This window comes from Hemibagrus wyckioides, linkage group LG21, assembly GCF_019097595.1.
Source record: "Hemibagrus wyckioides isolate EC202008001 linkage group LG21, SWU_Hwy_1.0, whole genome shotgun sequence".
Taxonomy (NCBI): Eukaryota; Metazoa; Chordata; class Actinopteri; order Siluriformes; family Bagridae; genus Hemibagrus; species Hemibagrus wyckioides.
Window position 1 is genome coordinate 2,928,011 of NC_080730.1, and position 21,836 is coordinate 2,949,846.

General features: G+C 39.2%; 1 protein-coding gene across 1 annotated transcript; it reads left to right on the forward strand.

Moving 5' to 3' along the window:
* Positions 1–6,439: 6,439 nt before the first annotated feature.
* Positions 6,440–20,206, forward strand: wnt4 (wingless-type MMTV integration site family, member 4). Its single transcript, XM_058372925.1, has 5 exons — positions 6,440–7,046; positions 17,134–17,369; positions 17,462–17,593; positions 17,759–17,901; positions 18,725–20,206. The coding sequence occupies exons 1-5, from the start codon at positions 6,970–6,972 to the stop codon at positions 19,193–19,195; spliced, it is 1,059 nt and encodes a 352-aa protein (XP_058228908.1). The 5' UTR covers positions 6,440–6,969; the 3' UTR covers positions 19,196–20,206.
* Positions 20,207–21,836: the final 1,630 nt, after the last annotated feature.

Below are 21,836 nucleotides of genomic sequence, written 5' to 3' on the forward strand. Positions count from 1 at the left end.
TATCGTCTTATTGTAATTAGTAATAAAAAAATGGTTTTTGCATTTCAGTTCAAAAAATGAACATCAGTTACCAAAGAATTATTTTTTTATTACTATTTAATTAATTATTATAATTTTTTTTCTACTACTGTTATTATGGTCTTATTATAATTAGTAATAAAAAAAATGGTTCCTCATGAGGTTTGTTGCATACATTTTTCCGGGGTTCTGTCACATGGCAAAAGAACCTTCTAGATTTTTTGAATCTAGTCAATGATACTGAAATCAACTCGTTTATTCACGTTATGTTTCGTTGGTTCTCCTTTCAGTCTGGTCACATATCCATATTTTCGATCTATGCCTAGACAGGACCCCCCCCCAACCTCCCCCTCCACCTCCTCCCTTCCCAAGCGCACACACATACACACACACACACACACACACACACACACCCTCGCTCTTTACCTGGTCAATATTTGTGTGGTCCTGAAAGAATTGCGTCTTTATATTTGAGAGGTGGAACAAAGCAGAGAGCAAATGCAACCTGGTGTGATCTACGAAGATAAGCGATGTGCAAACACTTTCACTGTGATGCACAGTGACAGAAAAGACTGTATCCACACACACACACACACACACACATATCAGCACGGTCTGACAAGGTGCTGAGAAACATAAAGTCTACAGTTTTGCCAGCGATGACACATTTTGTTTAGTTACAGTTGATGTTGTGGGACTGATGTGGTGATAACTTTATGTAGAGCACGTACTCATTCAGGTGGATGAGCTACAACAGCAGAAGGCCACGTCAGGTTCCTCTCAGATACTGGACAGCTGAAGGCTGGGAAAAGGCTGTGTGAGTGACACAGCACTCATTATAGCCTCAGATTGCTGGACTTGGTTGACAGCAGAGGAACCTGATGAGATCTTCTGCTGTTGCAGCTCATCCACCAAAATTTTTCGTGATGATTTTCTGCTCACCATGGTTCTACAGAGTGATTATATCCTTCTTGTTGTGATCCTTTAGATCTTCTTCATTGACAAGATGTTTCCACAGGATCTTTTCCATGTTTATTGCACCATTCTGCGTATGCTCTAGAGAGTTGTGTGTGAAAATCCCTGAAGATCAGCCGGTCCTTAAATCCTTGAACCTGTCCATCTGGTACTAACAACCATGCCAAGTCACAGAAATCCAACTTTTTCTTCATGATGATGTTTGATCTGAACATTTACTGAAGCTCTTGACATGTAACTGCATAATTTGATGCTTTGTGCTGCTGCCTCCTGATTGGCTGAATAGATAACTGTCTAAACGACTAGGTGTGTTCCTAATAAAGTGCCTGGTATGTGTACGTTCCTTCATGAGTCTCTCTTTTGTCTCTTTGTCTTGAGGTTAATGAACCAATTACATAAGATGTAACTTAAAGGTATAAGTTCTGGCACTGGAGACTCCTTCCATGACTGGTAAATGAATGTCTGGTTAAAGAAAATGTCACCACCTCAACAGTTTCAACACATTTTTTAAATAGGTTTAAGTCACTGTGAATGAGCAGTTGCTATAGAAACGATAACGTATGATAACGAGAGCGCTAATTGAAACCTGCGCCTGTTGTCAAAGAAAAAAAAAAGAATCAACCCCTCCTGACCAATCAGAGTGGAGAATTTAAAGAGCTGGTACGTCTCCTCGCGGGACAGCAGGTGTGTGTACTGGCCTCACAATACAGCCGTAACTCACAGCCGTGGCGCTAGGGAAGGGTGGGATATGTTTATAGTGGCTGATGCTCAGTGCAAATGTTAAAGAGGGTCTCGCGCGCCACCGTTAGCATACCTCTGGGATGCCGTTGCCTTGGTTACGCCTGCGTAAGCTGGGGCTATATAAAATCTGTCCAGCTTTGGAATGTCATTGTGGCCAGATATATGTCCCAGTCTCAGTTGCCATGGACGGTGGGGTTGTTAAGCAAAGCCTTTCCATGACTAAGCCCCTTTTTCCCCTTTTCCAGCCTCTCCATTCACGGTGGATTTCATTTATCACGGACAGGGACGCTCGATTCGGCCCTAACCTCTGCACCTCTGGCATTGGCTGGTGAAGGGTTTTTGTGTGTGGAAATGTGTGAAAAGAAGTGTGAAGGCAACCTGATGGATTGGGAACTCACTGTTTGGTTTTCAGGTCATGTCCTCCATGCCACGGTGCTGCCACGATACCAGCAAAAACTTAAGCAATTATACAGAAACTTAAACCAGATTAGCAAAACTAGCATCAACTGGAAACATCTGCAGGAGGATGAAAGTGTAGCTACGTTTATATATACGTAGCTAGGATGTAACTAGCAAGGATTTTTCATGTTATTATATGTCTTCGGAAAAGTTTGTAGAAGCCCAGTTCAGATTGGGAATTTTTTAATATTTCAGGAAAATTCCAATCAGTTCATTAATTAGCTAGCAAGTCTTGTAATTGAACAGCGCAGTTAACAACACTAAAAATTTTAATTTAAATGCAGAATTTTATTCTTCGTATGAATGACAGCGACAGAAAACGTAGCCTGCATCATCATTTATAAGGATCACTGACACATTATGAGTGACGTCATCACGTTACATAATGATATCAATTCATCACTTTACAGAGAAATTCATCTCACTCAGTAGCGTCTTCCTCATCTATCAGACACACGTGTTTATTACAGAACTAAACTCAGAGTTCTAAAAGGGTGCAGCGTGATCCTGAGCGTGAGGCGGGAGAGAAAATGCCGGAGACATTGTTATTTCAGGGGAGCAGCTGGCTGCCGAATGGAAACCCGGATATCAGTTATCACACCCTGAGCCTGACGCGGTCAGCCTGGGGTCTCCAAGCATCCGGGATTCAGATGGACACAACACTTAGAAGGTTTTACCGCTAGCCTTAGCGGGCTGCTGCTAGGTTAGCAAAGTTTTAGGTTTAGGCTTTCTAGCTTTAGGCAAAACGCATTCAAACACTCGTATACACTAAAGTAAAAAAATCTTTTAAATTGCTTTCACTTCTTTAAATTTTCTTTAATTTTTTTATTTAATCTTCATCCTGATTAGTTAACGGATTAGCCGACACTCTGACGATGAGGCAAAACAAGTTAGGTCAAGTCAGTTACTGCTCGTAATTGCTACCTGAAGTTTGTTTGTCGCTAATTTAGCTATCTGAAAGTCACCCATAAATCATTTCCTTAAAAAAATCCGCCTCAACCTTCATCCAGTTCGGACTCCGCTGTAGATTTCAGGCCAGAAATAAATCTCAGACCAAATTTTCAGTATTCTGCTGCAGAAAACAGACGAGTTTACACGTGTAAAATCTAGGGGGGGGGGATGATCATTCACCAGTTATGGAAGGAGTCTCCAGTGCAAGATCTTACACCTCTAAGTTATGTCTTTGTGTTTAAGGCAACAGTGTAACATGAAAAGCTGTTTTTTTTATTGTTTTATTAAATTCCAGACAAGAAAGTCTCATGAAGGACTGTACACATACCAGGCACTTTATTAGGAACACATCTAGTCTCCTAGTTGTTTATACAGTTATCTATTTAGCCAATCAAGAGGCAGCAGCACAAAGCATTAAATGATGCAGTTACATCAACAGTTCAGATTAAACATCTGTGACTTGGCATGGTTGTTGGTATCAGATGGACAGGTTCGTTATTTTATATTTTTGCTGTTTTAGCCTTAGTGAAAAAAAACAAACAAAAGAAGCAAACATACCTTGGGGCAAAAAACTGAGTTACACTGAACTCTTCATTTAAGTCCCAACATTTTTGAACCCCGAAGAGAACATTAGGAATTTCCAGCGACCCCGAACCTTCACTTTACATCAGGACTTTACTCCAGATCCTGTATTTTCTCATATATTTCATGTTAAAAATGATTATATATTTAAAATGTTCATATCTTTCATTGTCTCTGGTGTTTACTGTAAATGATGTAAATTGATTTAAAAAAATCAGTAAAGTTCCTCCATTTCTATTGCAAAAAATGTCACTTCATTGAGTTGAAACGTGGCCTGTGTGAACGTGACTCCTAGCTCAAACATTCACGTTCACAGTTATTCACAATATTAATAAACAAATAAAACAAATGAGTAAACCCCAAGCTGTCTTCAAAGCCATTCCTGAGGCGCTTGTTCACTATAAAATACAAACTTCCTGAAGCAACTCAGCACCAAACTGTCAGTCAGTTCCGCCGCCAGAAAGAGTAAATCTCCCTGATATCCGGTTAATCATTTCCCCTGGACTGATTCAGCATCACTGCACTGTTTCCATGGCTAAAGACACCAGAATGAGTTCATCTGTGAAACACAGGGCAGGAAGGTCTGAGTGACACTCAAATAACCTGAAACTGTCGATCCAAATGGAAAGCGGTGGCCACAGCCACCGGGAGAGCTTCCCTCTCAGCCAGTCGCTAACCCAGGCCTGCCATTCCCACTCGCCTGGACAAGCGAAGCTGCCTGTGTTGTTTGCGGTTCCGAGACTGATGCGTCGTTTTAATGGAAAATGTGGAGAGTGTTAAAAAAAAAAGTGAAAAGTGCGCTGTCCGGAAGCCAAACCCCATCTCCTTGGCTCCGGAGAGTCTTGTTGCCGGCATCGTCGGCGGCGTCTGTGGGGATAACAGATCGCACCTCTTTTGTAAGTGTGGGATTGTCCACCAGCCAAAACTCAGTAAATTCACACCAGCGGGTGCTGAAGGAGAGATCGGAGTCTGAGCGGAGGGATTAACTCGGTGACGATGACATTTTGACAGGAGCAGGGGTTAAAATGTGATTATGAAGGTGCAGGGGAGGGTTTCGTCGTCAAATAAGGAACGGAGCACTCAATGTCAGGAAAATAATCATGTGGAGCTAGAAACTTTATACAAGGCTATGATTCTTTCTTTGTTTATAATTATGTTGTGAAGATTTATTCATGCTTGTCTTATTAGTGTGAGTAAACTTGTCCTCTGAAGATGTGGGAAAAGTTACAGGGTTACCCGTTACACCTCTGACACTGGAGACTCCTTCTGTCGTAGGAGGAAGGAGGAGTCTCCAGTCCTCTCTAACTTGTTGCCATAGAAACAAGAACATATTATAACAAGCACATTAATATGAAACTGTCAGAGCTGACAACATGAGGTCATGAGGTAAACTATGAGGTCAATATCAGGGTTTCAGGAACAAAAATGATGTACCTCATGATGATGATGATGATGATGCATATAACCAGACAGGAAGTGGTCAGATAAAAATAGCTTGTGAATTGTTACTTTAATGTTTTGAGTCTCCGTTCAGATGATGCACACAGAGAGCATCTTTCAGCTTTACTCACTCTCTCCCTCTGTTGGTCATTTCTAGAGTCAAGTGACCCCCTCCAACACACACACACACACACTCTCTCTCTCTGTCTCTCTCTCTCGCTCTCTCCTCCTTCTCATCATCATCTTCATCACCATGCATCTTACATGCTTTATGTCTGTTTCTTTGTGCACATGTTCAGTACCCCACTAAACAGATTTGGTCAGTTGGTCAGAAGATCCTAAAAGTTGTGCATGCTGAAGGTCATTAAGAGTGAAGAGTCTCAGCATTTCAGCCTTCAGGAAACTGAGAAGAACACATCAACAGACGGGTGAGGAAACCTCATTCTGGGTCTGGAGTCAAGCAGTTCATCACAGTTTACAGAGTTAGTGCTGAAATATAATATAATATAATATAATATAATATAATATAATATAATATAATATAATATAATATAATATAATATAATATAATATAATATAATATAATATAATATAATATAATATAATATAATATAATATAATATTTTTTTCTTAATTAATTTATTATTAATAATTACAATCAATTGATTTAATTTGTTTTTTTAAACTAAATTATTTTAACAGTATATATAATAATATATAATAGTGAAATTATAATTATGTTTATATAATAATAACAATAATAATAATAATAATAATAATAATAATAATAATTATTATTATTATTATTATTATTATTATTATTATAGAAAATTCTTCAAATATTTGTAATGTAATATTGTGTAAAATATAAATATTAATTTGCTCTCTTTCTACTACTACTTTATTAGTTGCTTTCATTATTATTATTATTATTATTATTATTATTATTATTATTATTATAGAAAATTCTTCAAATATTTGTAATGGAACATTGTGTAAAATATAAATATTAATTTTCTCTCTTTCTACTACTACTTTATTAGTTGCTTTCATTATTATTATTATTATTATTATTATTATTTCTCCTTCACTGACCGTGCAGGGAAATGAGAGGACAGAAGTTAGACCTGGTCTAATGTAAGTTGCTGCAGAACTCATACATAACGCGCTTTTAAACCCGCCTCTATCTCCACACACACACACACACACACACAAACCTGCCCCCCACATGTCGCACCGCCCCTCCGAAATCCTTCAGGAGCGACTAAATTCGGCGCTCAGAGCGGCGGCGCGTCACTGCGTCTGATTCACACACACACACACTCTCTTACACACACACACACACTGCGCTCTCAACTTTACCGGAGTCTCGCGGGGAGGCGCGTTAAACGGGCGGCGCGCGCGGACAGACAAGACGAAACCGGGACCAAAGGGAGACACCGTGCGCGACATATTGCACAAAATTTAAAAAAATAAATAAATAAATGAAAGAAAGAAAGAAAAGAAAAGAGAGACAGCACGCATTCGAGGACACAGACTTATCAGACTTCCCTCTAAGACTGATTTTGTCAAGTTTGATTTGAACTGTGCACGAGGAGGCACCGAGACGCGCGCGCGCTCCTCCGACTGGATACCCCGTGTACGGATTAATCGCTGAAAGTTGGATTTGCCTCCAAAATAATAATAATAATAATAATAATAATATCAACAAAAACGTTAACACGTGCACTCGCTTCTCTTCCTCCTGTGGATTGTTTTGTTGTTGTTATTATTATTATTATTATTGAATTAATAAGTTTGAAGATGAGCTCGGGCTGTTTGTTCAGGTCTCTGCTGATGCTCTTCCTGGCGCTTCTCTCCGCCAACGCGAGCAACTGGCTGTAAGTCAAACACACTGGTTTTTCCTTTTCCATTTCTATTTCTCAGTGGATGGATATTTGTGACAGCTGATAGATCAAATCAGGAGTGTGTATAAGTGTGTGTGTGTGTGTGCGTGTATGTGTGTGTGTGTGTGGGTTGCGCCACGCGTCCAGGACGCACAGAGAGAAGTAGCTTAAGTGTGTGTGGAGTCTCTCAGTTACCTGCTGGAGCTCTGATTAAACGTGAAGGTAGAAGAAGTTCCCCAGTGAAAGACTGAATAAATGATCTGTGTTTATACCAGTTCAGTGTTTAAACCGGACCCACAGACTGACAGATATCTCAGCATGTATCTTGACAAGACTCGTGTCTCAGATACACACCTGTACCTGCGTCACGCGCCGCAAAGTTTCTTTTAAAAGCATGCCAGAATGTTTAAGTGTTGTTTATAACTCACAGCCACACACACTACGCACCAAGAGTGTTTATCAGGAGAAATAATCACAGAGCTGGGAATATCTTCATATTTACAGCCAGGTTCTCAGTCACCTGACCTCTGATTAACACAAACACGGAACTGTTAGGGTCCGGGCTGCGAACTGAACGGCGCTACGTTCTTAGAAGACACCTGGAGAACCCTGGAGGAACCTTCATCATGGAGTTCTTAGAGGGATTAGAGATCTTTTAGGGATCATTTGTCTCAAGAACCGATGACTTGCGCTTATAATTGAATAACAAGGTTCTGTGGTCAAGACCGTGTAAAGATGTTTCCAGAAAACTTTTTTTTTTTTTTAAAGAAGAAGAATATTTTAGCTGTTCTTAGTGGAGAAGAGTTTTACAAATTGCTAAAGACTCAAGATTTTGAAATAGATTTTGCTCATGGAGTCTGTGCTTGGTGAGCTGGAACATACTGGAGGGTTATTTCCTGTGTTTTAAGTGTTCTTGTTGAAATTACAGTTCTCATTTAGTTCTTTTTTATGCAACTATTTTAACTTTTTTCTTAAGAGAAAGAGATTTTTCCAAAGAACCTTTCTGCTAAACCATTCTTCTAAATGATGTTCTCTTAGCTAATATTTAGATAAACTCTAGTCACAAAAGGTTCCTGGAAGATTCGGATTGTTTCGCATTATGTACAGGGAAAGGTTCTTGAAATAAATGGTTCCTAAATGACCCCTAGTTTCAACAAGAGAACCTAAAGTTTTCCAGAGAAATCTTTGTTTTGAGAGCAGGAACCCACATTCTGGAGTGTGTGTGTGTGTGTGTAAGATATTGCACTGTTTAATACTGAGGATGCCTGTGTAGTGTATTTTGAGAAAGTGGGGTTCTTTTATGAGCCATTCATGCAGGTTCCTAGAGGCTCAGTGCAAGGTTCTGGTAGTGAGACTGAGTTCCAGCTCACAGAAACAAGGGATCCACTAGCAAACATACTGATATCAGGGTTCTTTTAGGAACCATTCACCCATGCCTCATGACACCATGACGTTTTCTGATAGTTAGAATTTCCAAGAACCAGGAAAAGATCTTCGGAAAAGGAACCTTCTGATTCACTGACGTATTTTAGCACCTCACAGAACACCATCTTTGCAGTTAGTTCCTGATTTCAGTTTCTGGGGTTCTTAGTCAAAGTTCCGAAAGTACCGATGGTTCCTTTAAAGAACTTTAATTTAGATAAACACCTCTAAATCTAACACAGTGATCATTATTTTGACATCAGAGTTATTACAGTGGAGCAGTTCCAGCTCAGGGAAGGACGGTTCCACTTTACAGTACATGTTAGGGCTCTGTGTTGGTCTTCAGGAACAATTTTACAGCAAAAACAATCTAGGAGAATCTAGGAGTGTGTGCGTGTGTGTGTTTGTGTGTAAGAGAGAGAGAGAGAGAGAGACAGAGAGAGACAGAGAGATTTAGCTACAAACCAGAAACAAGTTTCTTGGAAAACCTTGAACTGAAGAGTTTCACTCACAGGAACCTTCACAGCTCTTCTATGAACTTTATGAGTGAAGAAATGGTTCCTAAATCAGCTTCAGGTGAAACTGCCATCATTTTCTAACACAGCAGTGTATTCTTTAAAGCACTGTATAATTAGAAAATCTTCTTGTGAAATTAGGGTTCTTGCAAACCCCTTTAACGTTCCTACAGCCACAGTGAAAGTTTCTGAAGGTTCACAGAGAATGTGTATGAGATCCTGGAACCTTTAGCGGTAGGAGTTCAGCTTATTCTCAGCAGAGACGATACAGAACAGGTTTTTAGAAGCGACTGATTGATATTTATCACTGCAAATTTTCCCCCTGAAGCCTCCTTCGTGCCCGTCAGTCGGTTTTTTTGCCCGTGTTTTTGGACCTGAGCTCTAGGCGTGGTGACAGGAGAAGCTCTCAGACATGCTCAGGCATGCAGCCCACGAGAGGATAAGGCAAAAAAAAAACCTCTTTACCTGTCTGCAGAAATATGATTATTTTGACAGAATGATTTGAACGGGAGCCCCAGGGAGCAGGTAGAAGCAGGCAGCTTCACATCACGCTTGGCAAAGCTGACAAAAATTAAAGAAGGGGGGGAAAAAAAGAAGAAAAAGAGGTGTGTGTGTGTGTGTGTGTGTGCGTGTGTGTGAGAGCCGTGAATGCGAATTTGCCTTAAGCTGTGGCTTAAACCGTGGTTGGATCCTGAATGAAAGGGATAAAAGCTATTTACAGATGTGTCATTTATAATGGCAGCTTCGAGTTTCAAAGAATACGAAACAAGTATGTAAACAGTCCGAAAAAACAAAATCTCAACAATAGCTGCTGTAAACGTTTCTAAACAGAGCAGTGATGCTTATTTACCTGCACGTGGGTCATTTACATAACCGCTGGACTTTTACTCGGGCGTCGAAACTCAAGAGTTAGCTATGAACAAATTATTCTTCATGTCTTTACGCAAACGCAGATGAATATTTTGCCTAATTTGTTCATAAAATAGATTGTGGAATAAAAAAAATAATTTCGAGTCATATAGCAGATCGCTGATGTTGATGTCTTTGCAGTAATTAAGCAGAAAAGCAAAAAATATTTCAGAGTATATTGTTCCTCTGACAGATTATTACTAGTCTGTTTTTATTTATTTATTTATTTATTTATTTACTTATTTATTTATTTATTTATTTATTTATTTATTTATTTATTTATATCTCTGTTTCTTTAATTAATAAATAAATAAATTAATTAATTAATAAATTAACAAATTAATTAGATGTCTAGGCCCAACCATTTTTTATAATAATAATAATAATAATAATAATAATAATAATAATAATAATAAATAAAAATATGATTTTTTTAAAATCTGCATTTAATTGAGTTGTTTTTTTTATTAAATTTTATTTTCTGTGGTGCATTAAATTGCATTTCTGTGTGTTTAATGCAAAAATTTGAGGCAGAAAAAAGTATTTCCATCACCATGGCTACTGCACTGTATGATAACGCTTTCAGTTGATAAGTCAGTGGATATTTAACGATGCTGATGAATGTGATGTGATGTGATGTGATGCGATACGATTCTGTATCTCAATTCCTAACGCACCGGTTCGATATTTGACGATATGAAATGCCGATACGATTCAGATTCGGTGTCCTTCGACCCTCACCACGTGACCGTCTTCGATCAAAACCTGCGTTTAGCGATAATTGACGAATGATGACGTAAGAGAAGGGGGAATGTCAGAGCTACACATCTGATTTATTTGATTGTTATATTATAATTGATATCGATACATATTCGTGATCCTTGTAAATTGACACGAGTGCAACATTTTAGTTCCTTTTGTTAAACGGAAAGCTTTTGCCTGTCATCAACGTGACTTCAGCTCACTCTTATTTAATGGGATTAATCATTAATAAAGCAGTATCAGTTTAACGAGCTCAGTCATTAGTGAAGAGAGATGGCAGGTTAATGGGTTTAATCATTAGATAGAAATACGCTGACTTCCAGCTTGGCTACGGGTACACAATGCTGAGGGACGGATGAAAGAGGTTCACCACATCAGAGAGAAGGTTTATATAAGGAGATATATTTACAGTGTTCTGAAGCTTATGATGGACTTATGGTATTTTTCATTCTGATGAAAAAGTGACTTAACTCTGTGTTTCATCGCTCTAATCTTCTGTACCGCTAATCCAGAGCTGAGCGACGGGACAAAAATATCACGAGACTTGGTGTGTCATGACACACAAAAAAAAAGAAGGTTGATATTTTATTCATCTGAAAAAAAAAGAATAAAAAAGGAGAAAAACTAAAAATTGTGCAAAAAAATACAAAAAGATCAAAATCAGCTGCTATCAGATGCCTAAAAATTTGTCATTTTTTTTAAAAAAAAATTGAAATGAAAGGATATAAAAGATCATGATTCTCAGCAGAAAATAAGGTTGATAATTTTATTCATCTGGAAAAAAAATAAAATAAATAAAATAAAATAAAAAAATTCAGCTAAAATACCTAAAGATCAAAATCAGCTGCATTCAGGTGCCTAAAAATTTGTCCTTTTTTATTTAAAAAAAATGAAAGGATATAAAAGATCACGATTCTAAGCAGGAAAAAAGTTGATATTTTATTCATCTGAAAAAAAATAAATAAAAATTTCAAAATTCAGCTAAAATACCTAAAGATCAAAATCAGCTGCTTACAGGTGCCTAAAAATTTATCCTTTTTTTATTTAAAAAAATTAAAAGTTGATATTTTATTCATCTGAAAAAAATAAAATAAAAAAGGAAATAAAATTTTAAAATTCGGTTAAAATACAAAAATAGTGCTTTAAGGTTCCTAAAAATGTTTAATTTTTATTTTTAAAAAATTATTTGAAAAAAATAAAAAGCATATGAAAGATCATGATTCTCAGAAGAAAAAAGGTTGATATTTTTATTCATCTGAAAAAATAAATTAAAAAAAGTAGATAAAATTTAAAAATTTGGTTAAAATACAAAAAAAAATCTAAATCAGATGCTTTCAGGGGCCAAAGATTTTCATTTTTTTCATTTTTATTTTCATTTTTTAAAAAAAGGATTCTCAGCAGAAAAGTGTCTTATGGCAGAAAAGCCACTGTAGATTTAAATCTAACTTACAATATTGGATGTATTTTTTAAGAAAAAAAAGAAAAAAAATATTCGAAATATTCCACATGGAATAGCTTCTTAGACGCATTTCCTTCAGAAATGATAAGTCAGAGTTTCTGAGAAAGAGACATATTTCTGTAAAACATTTCTGAGAAGTGTGTCCCTTTACCGTGACCTCGTATAAACTTTTCAAATGAAGGAACTTCAAACTCAGTTTTGTTTATTAGCCAGTTGGGAGCCATGTTTAAGTTTATTGCTAATAAGCTGCAGATAATCTGGAGAGCAAGACAAGGCTTTTACGTTCTAGAGAGTTTTGATTGGATGATTACAAAGTTGGATCCATCCATCTTGGTAATCAGTTTTCCTCAAATATATTCTTGTCTTTAAAAACTTTTAAAGGACGTCTGATTTCTTCAAGATTTTTTTAATTTTCAAGAAGCATTAAGTTCTCCCTTCCTTTTTATATAATATATTTTAAGATAAAAAAGAAACCTCCTGCTTGTTTTTATTTATTTAATTTTTTTCTTTGGGGGGGGGGGTTATGATCATTGTTGTGAGCAGCGGGTCACGCTCGAGCGAATGTCACACCACCTGCGATGGAAAGAACAAAGGTTTAGCCGTGCGACAGTCAATAAATAGTCCACAGCTGATGAGCAACACGAGAAGAAACCGCTAATGCAAAATATATCCTGGCGCCTAACGCTGCTAACACAAATAACACCAGTGACAACAGGTCAATGAAGCTGTGAAGGCAGCGTTCTCACACACACGCCCAGGTGATCCTCCCGGGGCTTACTGAAAGGGAAAAAAAAAACATGTCTACTTTTTAACGTGTCGAAAAGAAAGAAAAAGAACCACCCTGACGTTTGCTAGTGTTCTTCTCTTACTATGATTTCCACACGGTCCGGTTGAAAGAAAGCCTCACAATCGTGCTAATTTCTCTCTCTCTCTCTCACTCTCTCTCTCTCTCTCTCTGTCCACGTTCGCTGTGTGTTCCTTGTGCTTCTCGTCAATCCGTCGTCGCTCGTCGGGATCTGAGTTTTATCACGCTGAACGCACGAGAAGGCCAGCTGAGCTTCAGGAATGAGAATTCTGTCTGTGAGAAAAAATGTCTTTTCTAACACTCTTTACAGAAATCTGATGGGAATTTGGTCGGTTTTCATCACAGCAGTCTGCTAACTGTGCAGGTTTAAGCATATTCTGAGTCATGAAGTTGAAGATGCTGTGCAAAAGTATTGGCACCTGCCCTAAAAGACATGAATATTTCTAAGCATATCGTCGCCCTGCTTGTGTCAAGAGTGTCTCCAGTACAAAGCCAAGCATATATACTGTATCAAAGACGTATGAAGGTCATTACCGAAGCCTGTGATGCTACTATATGGAAGAAGTGGATCGGATCTGTACGGTTTAGAAACGAAGGCAATTAACGCTGTCCAGGCGACGCTGGAGGGAGAAACTGAGAAAAGACTGCCCTCTAGAGTTAAAAGGAGATGTGATGCTGGACTAGACTTACATTTCTGGCATTTGATAGACACCCTTATCCAGACTGACAATTTTTCTCATTTTTATACAACCGAGCAATTGAGGGCCTTGTTCAAGGGCCCAGCAGTGGCAGCTTGGTGGACCTGCTCACAACCGTCTGAGCAGGAGTCCAACACCTTAACCAACTAAGCTACCACATTCCCCACAGTCTGTGTGATTTCAAGCATGCATGCATGGATAACGAATCACATAACAACGAATTTTGCAATCTATTTTCAGAAAAATCGATGACTGACTGTAGGAACATCTGAGACGTGACCAATTCCAGCCTCATAATCAAGAAATACCTGTGTGTGTACTTCTATGACATAATGACTAGTAATTATATTATTGCGCCAGTCATGACCACTTGAGTCTTCACCATCTCCACCTGATCTTGATCCCGTTCCTCACCTCAAACCCGAGCTGTTCAGACAGATTTGCCTTTAATGGCTTCTGTATGATGCGAGTAAGAATGGGTTGAAGTGGTGAACAGAAACGTCCTGGAGTATTGTGAAATGACTCTGGATAAACATGCCTTTCAGCACGCTGTCATGAGCACTCTGTGGTGCAGAACCGAGAAATATGTAAATAGCAAATATCGGTGTAAACACAGGCGACGTGGGGGATTTGCTCTCCATTCCTCTCCAATTTGTCGCAAGCGTCTTTATCTGGCAAGTGATCTGTTTAGATCTGGTTACTCACACTGATTTTTTTCCTCCCTTAAAGAGAGGAGATCTCGCTAGTTTGGTGAGTCGTTTCTGAAAAGTCTGCTAGAATAAGTCTTTACAATTAGATTTACATTTTGTATTTCGGTGTTAACTCGTGCTCAGGGGCCCAAACCAGGTAATTCAACATAAAACCTAAAGCCTAGTTCTCGTGTGAGAAAAAACTTCTCACATCGAATCCCATACTCTCTATCTCTGTGTTTTGTTAACCCTAGCGTGTAGAAGGTACAATCGAAGGCCAAAAGAGGACGAGGGAAAGTAAGAAAGCACCGCAAACAAAGATCTCCGTCTCTCAAGGTCTCCAAGTGTTCCCACATGAAGAAAGCTCTTGCGTGTTGTTTATCAGGTGTTTTGCTTCTGAAAGATTTTTGTTATGAACGCTAGCATCATACCAGCAGCTGGTACCGATATTCTCAGCTCTGATTTTTTTCGTTTGGGTCCGTATTCTAATTATAATCGCATGCAGACGAAGAGCAACAATGAAGACGTGAAGCTTTTGTGGTGGTGGGAAACATTACGTGGCGAGAAAAAGTTTTAGTTTAGCCATTTGTCGAGAACGTGTGTATAAATATATATATATGTATATCTAAATAAATGCTGCCATGTCAGAGTACGGATAAGATCAGAAAGAATTCGGCTTGGTCTTCAGTCTGCTCAGTGATGTCACCCCACTTGGCTGAATGTGGATGAGATAGAAGAAGAAGAGGAGGAGGAGGAGGAGGATGGTGAAAAGGAGGTTATCAGTCAAGCTGAGTGGTGAGATGAGTGCTTGAGGAATGAGAAGGTGTCTGTCCTGTTCCTGGCCTACAGAATTAGCTCTTGTCAACAGCTCCGATTTGTTCTTCTGTGACCAGCCATGTGGAAAAAAATCGAGGATATCTACGTTCACTCAGGTTTATTAAAACCTGCTCAATCGATCCGGTCATTAAACCACTTTTATGTTTACCTAAATGGAGCTCCTTCTCCAGCCGTTTCTTTGATCTCCAGACATGGCAGGTTCCCAGAGCAGACACTTGTTTGGATGTGAAGTTCTAAGTGTGTTTGTGACGAGCTCGTGAAATGACCTATTTTTATAAGGTGCTCTTAAGAGAGACCTGGAAGCCAGTGTGAGTCTGAGCAAAGCCACAACCGGTTTCTTCCTTTCTCATGTCACCGTGTCCGTGACCCGTCTGCCCCTGTGGTGAGAGCGAAAGATAATGTTGTACTCAGCTGCCCCTCAGTGCCCCTCGTCCCCACCTCCTCCTCCTCCTCGAACCCGTCTGCACGGCTCTCCAATAAGCTCTCCAGGAACTTCTCAGCAGTTCCACTGTGCTGTGTTTATGTTTATACTGTTTGTGCTTACCAGATGCTTAAAACAAACAGACAACCACGACGGGTCGCTGAACCTGTGGAATGATGCTGGGACGATCTGTTCGGTCAGTTTTTTTGGAAGATCTTAGTTTTTTTTTTCCGGTGAGATTTGTTCTGTTTTCGGATTTTGCTCATGGGAATGCTGAAGGCAGAATTCTGCAGATATCATGCATTGATATGCAGCTTGGAAACCTGGCCAAAGTGTTTGAATGTGAATTCAATAAATTTACATCACATGAAATAAAATCTGTATGTGGTGTATTTAATAAATTCAGGGATTTTTTTTTAAACTTCCTTAAGTCTAGATTTGCATTTATTTGCCTTTATTTCAAAATTACAGGTTACGGTTTTGAAGGCTTTTTTAAATTCATGTAAAAAATTAACACGTAAAAAAGTAATTAATGCTAAAAATGAAGCTTCCATGATTCCCACTCACCTCTTTAAGATCAAACTTTTATCCAATCCGTGTTGGAGTCCAACGATCATGAAGTCACATGATGCATATTAAAGTCCAATTTAACTGCTATGAAGCAACTACATCAACAGATTTAATCTAGTGAAATAACCAAATTCCTCTTAAACATCTACCTTACAACTGAGGGCATGAGGCCTTTATTATCGCCACACATACATTACAGCACAGTGGAATACTTTTCTTCACATATCCCAGGCGAGGGGGTTGGGGTCAGTGCGCAGGGCCCCTGGAGCAGGGAGGGTTAAGGGCCTTGCTCAATTGCTCAATTTGACCTTGCTCAAAAGTGGAGCTTGGTGGTGCTGGGCCTTAACCACTTGAGGCACCACTGCCCCCTACAAGCACACAAACATTACCACATAAACCAACTAGCTAGAACTGGAACGCTACCTAATTAGTAATTAACGAGTAAATAACGTTTAAGGTCACTGTAGAAGACTTGTTTTATTAGTTGTTCTATTTTGAAAGCATATACTTCTCATCAATATGGTCTAATATTTGAAAAACGTAACCTGTGATTTTGAATTATATGATTATTAAAGGCAAATCAGACAGCTAGCAAATTAATAAATAAATAAATAAATATTTATTTAAATAAAAATTTTTATTTGTTTATTTATTTAAATGAAAATTTATTAAATATACCACAAGAAAAATGTGGTATTCCATGATCCATAGAATAGCAGAATAGCTCAATTATTTATTTAATTAGTTAATTAATTAATTAATTAATTATAGTGTGTCGGATAGTAACACAGTAAATATTCTCCTAACACGTCCAGTTTGTAGTCTCTTAAGAAAAGCATTTTTTCCTCAATAAAACTTTGACCATTATCTGATATCGATACTCATGTATACCAACATTCTTTACTTTAGACTCACGATTATCCAGTACCCGATCAGCACCATCTTGTTATTATTCGTCTGGTTGCTGGTCTCACTTCCGTTCCTTTCTCTCCAGGTATCTGGCCAAGTTGTCGTCGGTGGGGAGCATCTCAGACGAGGAGACGTGTGAGAAGCTGCGAGGTTTGATCCAGAGGCAGGTGCAGATCTGCAAGCGCAACGTTGAGGTGATGGATGCCGTTCGCCGGGGAGCTCAGCTGGCCATCGACGAGTGCCAGTACCAGTTCCGTAACCGACGGTGGAACTGCTCCACGCTGGACTCCATGCCTGTCTTCGGGAAGGTGGTCACGCAAGGTACGTTCATCATTCAGTATCAGGAAAAGCGAGTATCCGAGATATCTCCCTGCATCGTGGAATTACATCACGTTTTGTTTTATCTTTGACAGGCACGAGGGAGGCGGCGTTTGTCTACGCTCTCTCAGCGGCAAGCGTTGCATATGCGGTGACCAGGGCATGCAGCAGTGGGGAGCTGGAGAAGTGCGGCTGTGACCGGAACGTGCATGGCGTGAGCCCTCAGGGTACGCTGAATGATAAAGGGAACGCCTTTAAAATCTGATGATTAATCAAAAGGACACAAGTTCATTCCAGATACATAAAATATAAAAGCACTTGTCATGAAGATTAATGAAGGTTCATGAGAGAATGTGAAGAAAAGCTTTTCCATTATTTCTCTTTCTCTCCAGGGTTCCAGTGGTCGGGGTGCTCGGACAACATCGCCTACGGAGTCGCCTTCTCCCAGTCCTTTGTCGACGCCAGGGAAAGAGGCAAAGGGCAATCGTCCAGCCGAGCTTTAATGAACCTCCATAATAACGAGGCAGGAAGGAAGGTGAGGCCCACAGACGCTTAACTGGACACCATTCCAGCATCATTAGTAATTCTGAAGGCACATATGCATGCAGTAATAGTGTGTGAATCATGCTGATAAGATGGAGAAGTAATCTGGCTGTTCTGTATTTATCTGCCGTAACGAGATATAACGGAGACTTCAAGGTCGAGATGAACCCCTGATCTGAACGTGGGAAGATTTTTCTTCATTTTTCTTTTGACACCATTAAGATTCGGACAAGTTTATTCAGCAGCATGAAAGAGCTAGCATACAGATTTATTAGATTAACCCTTTTTACAAGTCCACCAGCGGAATGGAAGCTGTCTTACGGGACGTTTTCAATCAGTTTAAACTAATGAATGATGTGAGTTTGATATAAAATGAGGCTTTTAGTGAGTTTTAGATGTGTTTTTTTCTCTCTGCTGGATAACTGTACACAGAATTTTACTGGATGAAGATCAAATTTGAGCTACTTTTTAGATGAACAAGCAGAAATGGGTTTGATGAACACTACAAATGTGTCTACTTTCATACGAGGTTCATATTAACCGCCAATGTGGAGAGACATGACAAAGACATTCAATCATCAACATGGACACAAGAAAAACAGGAGGAAACTCTGTGAAAAGAGTTAAATGAATGTAGCGTGTAACTTGGTAACATGGAGAATTATTATAGACATTATAACTGACTATGAATATGAATAATAGGCACAAAAATGATAGACACCATCATTTGGGACAACAGCTTTATTTTGATTTTAGATTTGTCTCACTTTTATTTTTTCCAGTCAGATAAATAACCACAACCTTCTCTTCCTCAGGCGATTCTGAACCACATGCGAATAGACTGCAAGTGCCACGGTGTTTCCGGCTCGTGCGAGGTGAAGACCTGCTGGAAAGCCATGCCTCCTTTCCGCAAGGTTGGCAACGTGATCAAGGAGAAGTTCGACGGCGCCACCGAGGTGGAGCAGCGCAAGGTGGGCACCACCCGAGTTCTGATGCCACGCAACTCGCAGTTCAAACCGCACACGGACGAGGACCTGGTCTACCTGGACCCGAGTCCCGACTTCTGCGAGCACGACCCAAGGACGCCGGGCATGCTGGGAACGGTGGGCCGCTTCTGCAACAAGACCTCGAAAGCCATTGACGGCTGCGAGCTCATGTGCTGCGGGCGCGGCTTCCACACGCAGGAGGTGGAGGTGGTGGACCGGTGCAGCTGCAAATTCCACTGGTGCTGCTACGTCAAGTGCAAACAGTGCCGCAAGATGGTGGAGATGCACACGTGTCGGTGATGCTCTCTTTCAGAAAAACCCCCTCCCTTCACTTTCCCTCCACTGAACTGAATGGAAAAAACTCCCTCTTTCCTTCTGACTCCAAATAGAATAAAAGAAAAAGAATAAAAAAGGGAAGATAGGAAGGAGATATTCACAGATTCATCCAGTTATAAAAGAACATGTCATACATGGGACAAAATTTTAGGGGCAAATAGAGTTCTTTTTTATTTCAAGTCCCACTTGAGAGTATTTTTCTCTCCATTTTTTTGTGGTTACTTTCTTATTTTTGTATTGTTTTCTAACTTATTGGAATCGGAGTGATTTTTTTTTTGTATTGTGACTAGCTCCAGTGGGAGTGGTATAAGGGTGGAGGAGGGTCGGATGGACAAGTGAACATTGGGGTGGTTGAAGGAGACGAGGAGACTTCCCCCTCCCGCTATCGATGCTGCTTTAGGATCTTATCTGGAGACACGGACATCAAGGGAATTATCTAAGATACTGAGATGCAGTCCAGGTGTACATCTATATTATTTTTTATTTCATTTGTCAACAGCATTTTTAGATAGAGATGGACAATTTTATGCTGCTTTTAAAAGAAAATCACTCACGTAATGTACAGCATTGGTCTTTTCTATATATATATATATATATATATATATATATATATATATATATATATATATATATATATATAAATTTCTATTAAGGAGTAACAAACTGGAAAATCCTTGTTGTTGTTGTTAGTCAAAAGGCAGACCTGCACAAATTATATGTGTATAAAAATCCAGTCGTTAGTTAGTTTAGCGCCGAAAAACAGATTGCCGGCACGGATCTGCGACCGTGTTTCCAAATCTACGCTACGCAAGTTCGGACCATGGATACCATTGCGGTGACTCCAGCACTTTTCATCTCCAGACGCACATGCCGCAAAAAATCTCAGAGCATTCCCTCTTCCCATAAACGTGAAGCAGAGTGATTGAACTATTTATGACCGTGTACAAAAAGAAAGAAAAGACAAGACAAGAAAAACTATATATAATTCCACGTTTTTTTTCCTGTAGTACAACCTTTTTTTGCTATACAGCACGCTTCTAAAGAACCATAGCTCTGTAAAAGACTTTATACACTGAAGAGGACTATACTGCATATGAATGTACATTTCAATGAAATATATGCCTTTTGAAAGACGAGAGAACGAGAGCTGCTGTGTTTCTTCATGAATGAACATTGTGTGCATACACAGACACACACACACACACACACAGAGATTTATACAGTGGCCGAGAAGCAAGAAGTGCAAAACACAATAACAAATCCAAAAACACAAGGACGATTCAGACAAACTGGAAAAAGGTAGGTATAGTTTGTGAACTGAATTCTCACCTCTGATTGGATGAGACATCGGTCACTCAGGATATAGAGGAAGTCTAGCAGAATCTGCAGCAATAGAAAGTGGATTGGTGTGTATGAACACAGCTCTGCTCTTATAGCGCTCCTTACATCCTTTAATCTGGAATAGTTTAGTCTTCCAAAGCATTCCTGGTGTGTTTTTAGAGATCGCAAACACCATGATACGCTATCAGTATATCCAAAATCATGCCATATGAATGTTCCTCAAAGTAGCGCTGAATGAATTCTATTTTCTTATAAATATAATGTTTGTTATTTTCTTTAAAAGATTTAAAGTTGCACTGTCAAAAAAATTGGTTTAAATTGAAGGCAGAACTCCATACATGTACAAGAAATAAAGTTAGATACACAGTTTCCAACTTCTTGTATATCCTGAGTGACGGATGTCTCGTCCAATCAGAGGTAAGAATTCCATTCGCAAACTATACCTACCTTTTCCGCTTTGTCTGAATTTTCCTTGTGTTTTCAGATTTGTTATTTTGTTTTGCATTTCTCAGCCACAGCACTGTAGATTTACTTTCTGTTTTTCTGCAACTGAATAACATTATACACACATAAGACTGAGACAGACTTCCACACTTCCTGCTAACGTTACTAAATGATTGTTTCCATCTGAACACGATCTCATCAATACAATTATAAAGTGATGACACTGGTAGTCAGACGTTTAGAGCTTGAATAAGAGATAAAAGGTCAGAGCGTGACATGTCCAGCTTGTACCCTCAGCTGCCTGGTGACACAGCCTGGACTGCACCCGTCATACCAAGAACAATAAATATTTATGGAAACTATGCGGCAGGAATGAGGGATGTTGGCCATCACGTACGTGTGGTTTGGTGCTCTAAAATACTAAAGATGGTTCTGCCCTCACCTCAACATCACCACTGGCTCAGCTGTTGCCCCAATGAAGCTTTTTATAAGCAGGGCAGTTTTTAAACAAGCTCGTTGCCACGTCGGACATGAGTCATGAGTAGATTAAATAAATAAAAGACGGTGGTTAGAAATGATGAAATGATCTCCGAGCTTAGGATAAACATGCAGATCACTTGAGGACAAGGTGAAGGTATTTCATCGTGATTGAACAGAAGAGACAGGACGACACTGCCAAGTACTTAGATATCAACTTTCTTCTTAAGCGTGTCTGATGTAACTCTAAAACTGCACTGCAGTAAAAGTGGAAGTCGATTCCGTCCGACTTTCACGTTTCATTTATTCAGCAGCCCCGACATGAATATATAAAGACATATTT

Excerpts from the sequence above, each read along its gene's own strand:
- wnt4 (XM_058372925.1), top strand. The coding sequence starts at position 6,970 with ATGAGCTCGGGCTGTTTGTTCAGGTCTCTGCTGATGCTCTTCCTGGCG. Across the intron at positions 7,047-17,133 it reads GCCAACGCGAGCAACTGGCT|GTATCTGGCCAAGTTGTCGT; the intron begins GTAAGTCAAACA and ends CTTTCTCTCCAG. Across the intron at positions 17,902-18,724 it reads ATAACGAGGCAGGAAGGAAG|GCGATTCTGAACCACATGCG; the intron begins GTGAGGCCCACA and ends TCTCTTCCTCAG.